This window comes from Macrosteles quadrilineatus, unplaced genomic scaffold (assembly GCF_028750875.1).
Source record: "Macrosteles quadrilineatus isolate MER2022 unplaced genomic scaffold, UCM_ALF_1.0 Scaffold_1__1_contigs__length_201487025, whole genome shotgun sequence".
NCBI classification, from domain to species: Eukaryota; Metazoa; Arthropoda; class Insecta; order Hemiptera; family Cicadellidae; genus Macrosteles; species Macrosteles quadrilineatus.
Window position 1 is genome coordinate 160,261,286 of NW_026542594.1, and position 7,460 is coordinate 160,268,745.

Genomic DNA, 7,460 nt, shown 5'->3' on the forward strand with positions numbered 1-7,460 from the left:
CTTTGTCAAAAATATTTTTAAAATTATTTTCTCAAGGAAATTTGAAGTATTTATCTTAATGATTTAAAAAATTATTTATCAAAACTACAGTAGAACCTGGAGTCACCGGAGGCGGTCAATTGTAGTCGATAGATGCCTCTAGAATTATGTTACATAACCTCATTACCAGGGATGGACGGGTCCCGAAATTTTAGGGGAAAAAATATTCCCGTTTCCAGAACGGGATTACATTTGATTCGGGAATTTTTCAGGACGGGATTTGATCCGATCGTCGGCGATTTTGCCGCTTAGCGAGTGACGATAGTTCCGCGAACGCAAGAGGCAAGATCATTTCAACGATCGCCGATCGTGCCGTGACCGCAAGATCATTTCGACGATCACGCAATGACCGCGGAATCATACAGACGATCGCGCCATGCCAGGAGAGTCATACCGACGATCGCGCCATGACCGCGAGTCACAAGTTTCTATACCTGTAAATTTTTACCCAATTTTTTTTGTTTTTATAGATCAGTGGCACAAATGGTAAAAATTGATTTTCTTTGTCTTTTTAGGTAACTGCAATACTCAAGACTTGCTTTTTATGCACAGGGAAAAATTCCGTCCCGTCCCGAAAAACGGGAAGGAAATAAAATTCCCGTCCCGAACTAAAAATTCAATCCCGACCATCCCTACATCCAAAAAATGTTATAAATTGTGTAGGCCTATTTAAGTCTAATGTGTTGAAATACATTGTGGGCTAGCCTATATTAAACTTTTTCTGCTCATTATTTATATGCAGTAGGCCACCGCAAAACTGTTTTTGAAACATCACAGTTCATTTGACAAAAATAAAATGGAAGCATAACAAAAAATATCAATATGTATTCAAGGTCAATGTAGCAGCAGCCTTTGACTAGCAGTAGCAGGTCGCAGTAACTAGAAGTTCTTTGTTCTGTTCTTTACCTGATTTATTTTGCTGTACAGTCATTTTTTTCAGTAAGCTGGGATTTTAAACGTTACAGTTTTTATAACTGAACCAAGATGTGATGACTTAACATATTAAGATTGTGCCATACTAGTTTTTGATTATGTAAAATGTAATTTATCACATTTATGACCATTTATACAGTATTAAAGGTTTTATGGGTTTGTAATATATGTTTAGATTAACAATGGTTTTTCGGTTATCCGTGGTCTCCCTCCCTCCATTACCCCCGATAATCGAGTTTCTATTGTACTTAGTTTATTGTTACTGTAAAAATAAACTGCTTTTGTATTGCTGTGGTAATCATATTTTATAGATATAATTGTTAATAATTTGACATTTGTCAGGCTGAAGATTTGACTGAAGAAGGTCTCATCAGCCGCCATGAAAAGTGTGAACAAGAGGAGAGAAAAAAGTTTTCTACTTATTTAAAACTTCCCAACAGTATGGCCAGATCAAGAAGCCATCGTAGAGCTGACAGTAGGGCCGAGAGCAGTGGAGGCAACACACCTGGTATGTCTATGTAGCTGACTCTTATGTATTCAGTTCCTCGATAATATAAGGACGGTGGGGGGGGGGGGTAGGATTAATGGAAATACTACTAAAATTAATGTGTACTAGCAACCTGCGTCACTTCGTGACTTCAAAATCCGTGATATATTTGATATAGAGTTGATATAAAGGTGAAAACGACTATGTCTCATCATATCCATATTCTTTTTATTGTGTGCGCTATCTCATTGAGGCATCTTAAAAAAATTACAATATATTAATGACACATACAATGAAGATGCATAATTTTCTTCTTTACATTTTACACAAATAACATTACAATATTCTACTTGAATTCACTTAAACTAAACATAACCAACTACAGATAACCCCATTTTTTTATGGATGTAAACAAAGTTGTATCATGGCCATCTGTTTTGATGTAGGCCTAAAACAATGTAAACTTGAAAAAGTTAATATGATTGACAACAGAATTCAACACAAACTACAAAATTTTAAAAGCCCATAGGACGAAAGATATCATCTAAATCCGCCAAAGGCACATCTAGATAAGAGCTTTAAATTGATACCCAATATGCCTATAGGGGTCGATTTGATGCAGACAAAAATCCCAAAAATTCTTTTAGTAATACAGATGCTAAAATAGTGTACAATATGGTTCTTATCACGTAATGTAGACCTTCTCTTTTCAACTATTGGTGGTTCAACTGGGTAGTTTACATTGGATACTAAAAACAATTTGATTTACTTAGCGTACCTATAGAAGTATTGATGATTGTTGACAGATCCTATGAGTCCTGTGGCAGCTGATGGAGGAGGGTCACCTATGACATCTCCCCCTGCCACCCCTCAACCTGCTGATTGTGATGTCTCTCAGATACGAAGGAGAACTCTGTCACGATGTGTCTCTCCTGTGGACATCCAGCATGATGAGGTACAAACCTTCCGTTGCGTAGTGACATGGGTCACAAAATAACCAGTGCAGAATTTTTCACATGTATAAACTCATACACCGATTGACTTAAATATTAAGCACGAATGTAAACATCAAGATCCTGTTAGCTCATTTTTTATTGGGTTGCATAATTACTTAATTAATTAATTCTTGTTTTCAATATCAGCTCACTTGACGATTCCCAGTCAGCTAATAACTCATTTTATAAACAAATAAATTAAAAAAAAACATTGCACTTTTTTGAAAATTTACAATTAACTGTAGGCCTACTCATTTCTTACAAAATGTATACAAATGAAACTTTTTAGAACTGCCTCGATATTTTTATAATCTTTTAAAATTAACTATGCAAACTGCGGTGGCATTAGAACATCTAACCAGCAGTTTCAGGGTTAACTCTCGCCGGACCCTGCTATAGTATTTTTCCCCAAATTGTGCCAAACCGTTCCTTATTTTCTCGTTTGCTTTTCGGCATAGAAGTTGGTGCTAGTTATGTTTAAATTCATGATTTCATCATCAAACTAGAATTCAAAAATACCTAAGCCGCTTTTTGGGCACTTAATTTAACTGGAATTTTAGGTCCATATTCATAACCAAATGGTTTCCTTCAGTGTTCAGGTTATGGGGTGTAATTATTGCTTTACTAAGGAGAGCTGATTTGATTGGGATTTAAAAAATAAACTACAAGATTGAACTTTCATACGTTTGATGTTCTACAAAGAACGCTTTGTTAAAACTTAAATAATCTATCTTTAAAGAGACTCTGGTTGGATCCCAACATAAGCGTTATATGTGATGTCTATTCTACTGATGTGGGTGATTGTATTAACATTTTCTGTTTTCTCTTTATATGAATTGAGCTGAAACTAACATTTATTTTCAGGTTGCTCCATATGAACTTAGAACGTTTCCTTTGACTGACGAAATATATGAAAAAATGTTAAAAGTCATGCCACCTGGACACCCTTTTAAGGCTTATTCAAGTTCTCATCCTAACTATTTGCGTGATAGTGAAGTAAGTATCAACTTGTGTCTACCCTTGTTATGTAAAATTTGATAAAAACTGTGTAAGACTAATCTTAATACTATATTTTTTCTGTTATAAGAAATGATAAGTACATAATATGGTCTAAATATAAAATGCCAACATATTTTAATATTGGACAGAGTTTCATCCCATTATTTTGTAAAATGTCTTAACATGTTCTTATATGTTTGCAGAGAATCAGTTTATTAATTTTAATAAATAGAATCAGTTTATTTTATTTTTTATTAAACAAAATCAATTTTATTATAAGTTACAAATTTATCTCAAAGAAAAAACAATCAAAACGGACGTTGACATATCACTCCATTTTTTTGCGCCATCTCCCTCTCTCTCTGTAGTCGTTCTGCTCATTCTGATTCTGCTACCACTGCTTTGTTTTCCTATCAAACATCTGTTTTGCAGGGCTGACGTTGCCATATTTATCATTTCACCATTATGGTAAATGTCGGCTAAACTATTGTAAAATTGCTATAGCCTTTAATTTGTTAATAGTTTGACTAATTTTAATAATGTTTATGTTAACTCAATTAAAAATTAGTTGTAAATTTGGGAATGTAAATACTTTATACTACGTTTACGCCACTATACCACTGTACAACACTGCACTGATGTGGAACTGAAATTTCCGCCAAGACTCAGTTGCATCATTCTGATGCATCGATGTTCCTTGCAGAAACTTATCGGCTTAAGCTAAACACCAATTCAATTAAAGTGGGAAAATTACCTTGCAATAATAGTTTATTTTTATTTTTGTATAAGGTATTTTTATATCAATTCAAACTAAATCTAATGCCTTATCTTCAAGAATCATCTGCATATGAATCGTATGATTTACTAATAGACTCCCTTATTTACTATCGACTACTGTAACTCGATAGATTCTTTAAATAATTTATTTTGTTTAACTTACCATATTGTTATTGAGACGTATTGTATTGTAGGTAAGTATTAGTCTTCTTGCTAGCTCTGCCGAATGTCAATATGGATGGTTGTTTGTTGAACATTGTTGTTTACGCTGGACTAGCCTATATTAGATTAGATACAGTAGTTGTATTTTGTAGGAATAGGGATTAAATATGACATAAACAAAAAAACAAATATCATTTATTAAATACGGGTGAAGAAAATCATAAAGTGGCTCATTTAATGACTGCTCGACTCCAACTTTCGAGTAGTAGTTACGACTCGAGATCGAGTGGAAAATTTTGAGTGATTGCTTGACAGTCAAGTACTCACCCACCTCTAATAATAACAAACTATTTGCAAACAATATACCGGTAATGTATTATTTAAGCCATTAAGTTTCATTACTGTTTTGGTTTGAGATTTCATTACTGTTTTGTTTTGAGATTTTCCTTAAGACAACAGCCATACTTATCTGACAGTAAAATTTTGTCCCCATAGAAAATTCCGACTATACTTTTGATATTACTTGCTCCGATATTTTAAATTGCATTCACAAATACACCCGTAAATTGTGACTTAGGTGGCTCTTTGTGGCGTGTAACCAACATATTTGTGCAATTTGAATAGTCTAACAAATTTCACAATTTGCAACTTACTTTACTGGTACATCACTACTTCCAAGGTATACAAATAAAGAAAGTTAAAACAATTGGGACAGGTCTACTTAAGGGTTCTTGATATTTGTGTTCCTAATATAAGTATGTAACTTGCAGAGTGAGAGTCGCCCAGTGACCCCAGTATCAGATTCAACAGAATCTGCAGACACCTTTGTAGAAGAAGACCCCAATGACCCAGAATGGACTGTGGGAGAATCTTCTGTAGAAAGAGTTCCGTTTAAGAGGTAGAACATAATTGTTCTACTTCTTTCGCTGTGTATATATTTAGTGTATATTCCTATAGTTTTAGTTTCATTTTTACACTTTCAAAATGTTCATAAAGACTATGTTAACAGTGATGTGTATAGTGGCAAGATATTTGTAATTAAAATAAATATTTTAATAGCAGAAAGTGTTAAAATGGCTTATTATTTTCTGTAGGCTGTGACTATCATCTTTGTTATATTTTTTAGTGTTTAGGTTTTAAGAATTATGTATATTATGTCATCTAAACTAGTCCTTTGATAACAGGAATAAAAGTAAGTCCATCTCGGGTAATATGAAAAAAATTAAATGAAAAAACTTCAGGAGGCAGGTTTATATTACTATTGTAGAGGATTTTTCATAACTATTCCCCCCAACAGAATGAAACTACAACTTATATAGGAATATTATAAACTACTTGAAAAAAAAAAAAAACTAAAGATATACGTCTAATAACACAAGTAATAATATATTTACACTTATACTGTTGACTCACAAGATGGTAAATACATATGAAAGGTGGTAAGTGGTACCATATTTGAGTACTACTCAAATATATTACTACTATATTTGAGGCAACAGTATAAGTGTAAATATATTATTACTAGTGTTATTAGATGTATATTTTTTCAGGTAATTTAATAACACGTACGATGCTGATCAAGAAGTTATTTATTTTGGGCCAAAATATAACCCCCTTCATGAGTTTTGCTCAAAATGTACAGCCTGGATTAATACCCCCTGTTCAGATACAGAATTTGGTGATATTAACTAATTTTGTAAATTAAAGGTGTTTCTGTAGAAAGACGTTTTCAGTTGACTTTTATTTACCATTCTAATAGCGAATTTCTCAAAGAGTCTCATAGTAAAACCTGGCTCTGGGACCGATTTACTTTTTTGTTTTGATGTTCCCAGAGGCCAAAAACACCATCTGTTCTCAAATTCTTCATATATTTATATATATATATGTCTCCGATAGCACGTTAACTCAAGCAAAAATGATCCGATTTTAATGAAATTTGGTACAAAAGTGTAAACCAACGTTTATTTAAAAGAGTTCGGGAACCATCATGATCAGACCATGGTAACGGGGTTCTATTGGGGGGGGGGGGGATTTATGTGGTAAAAACTTGTCTTTCTCGTTTTTGATCCTTAAAACCTCTCTAGACCATTTTGAAGAGCTTAAAAAACAAATAATGTAATATATTAAAGTGTTTTTGTACCGTTATTGGTTATGGAGAAATCTCAAAAATTGGTAAATTTAAAATTCCCATGTTTATTGTTGTAAAGAATGTTTGTTTGTTTATGGATATATTTTGATCAAACTTGGCTAATCTATTTATTTTTACCAAGCTATAGCTTAAAAAAAAATGTACTACCCTCCCTGTAGCAGCAAACCTAGGTACTTGTTAAACCTAATGTTATTGAAATAGATTTAATTAAAAATCAAATCAGGCAAATGGAAATTCGCTTAGTCTGTAGGTTTACTAAGATGCTTGATAAATACTTAAATACTATTAATACATTGTAACAACGTATATTTTGTGATAAAAAAAAGCTCGTCTCAAACATAAAGTGGAGGCTCAAGCATTTTTGTCTAATGGTTGGCTTGCGCTTGACTCATTCGAAAATCTCAGGTTCGCACACCTCAAACCGGGAACTATGTGTGAATTTGTTGTTCTAGAAAAAAAACGGGAATTATGAGTGGATTTTAAAATTTCGCAGTGAAAACTTAAGTTAATTGCCAATTTGTTGTAATATAGAATTCAGACAATTTTTTATGGGCTTAACGCTCAATGATGTACTTTGTTTGCTTCTGCATGGAGACTCATGAATCTCCAGTAGCGTATAAAAACATCGTCTGCGGTCACGGTGAAATTGCGAAAACATCTTCCATGGTCACAGCGAGAACATGGTCCACGTTCATGGCGACATCACCCCCCACAATTGCGGCAAAACTACAAAGATCACCCACGATCGCGATAAAATCGTCAATTTTCTTTGCAAAACCGTTCCACAAACTCGGAAATATATGCTCAAATTGACCTGAGTTTGAATCTATAATAATTTGTTGTCCCGAACTGACTCCTCTTGCCAATTGTTGACCTAATCCAACCTGAATATATCAGGGACCTTCAGTACCCTAATAAA

At 33.6% G+C, this 7,460-nt stretch overlaps 1 protein-coding gene across 3 annotated transcripts in view; it reads left to right on the forward strand.

Moving 5' to 3' along the window:
- The window catches only part of LOC128988419 (KAT8 regulatory NSL complex subunit 1), a 67,229-nt gene extending 60,828 nt beyond the window's left edge, over nucleotides 1-6,401 (forward strand). For all 3 annotated transcript variants that reach the window (XM_054409695.1, XM_054409687.1, XM_054409702.1), the window contains 4 exons: nucleotides 1,315-1,480; nucleotides 2,266-2,414; nucleotides 3,319-3,450; nucleotides 5,163-6,401. In XM_054409695.1, coding sequence (XP_054265670.1) covers nucleotides 1,315-1,480; nucleotides 2,266-2,414; nucleotides 3,319-3,450; nucleotides 5,163-5,294 — 579 coding nt within the window. In that variant the 3' untranslated portion in view covers nucleotides 5,295-6,401. The remainder of the gene's footprint in view (nucleotides 1-1,314; nucleotides 1,481-2,265; nucleotides 2,415-3,318; nucleotides 3,451-5,162) is intronic.
- The last annotated feature ends 1,059 nt before the right edge of the window (nucleotides 6,402-7,460 follow it).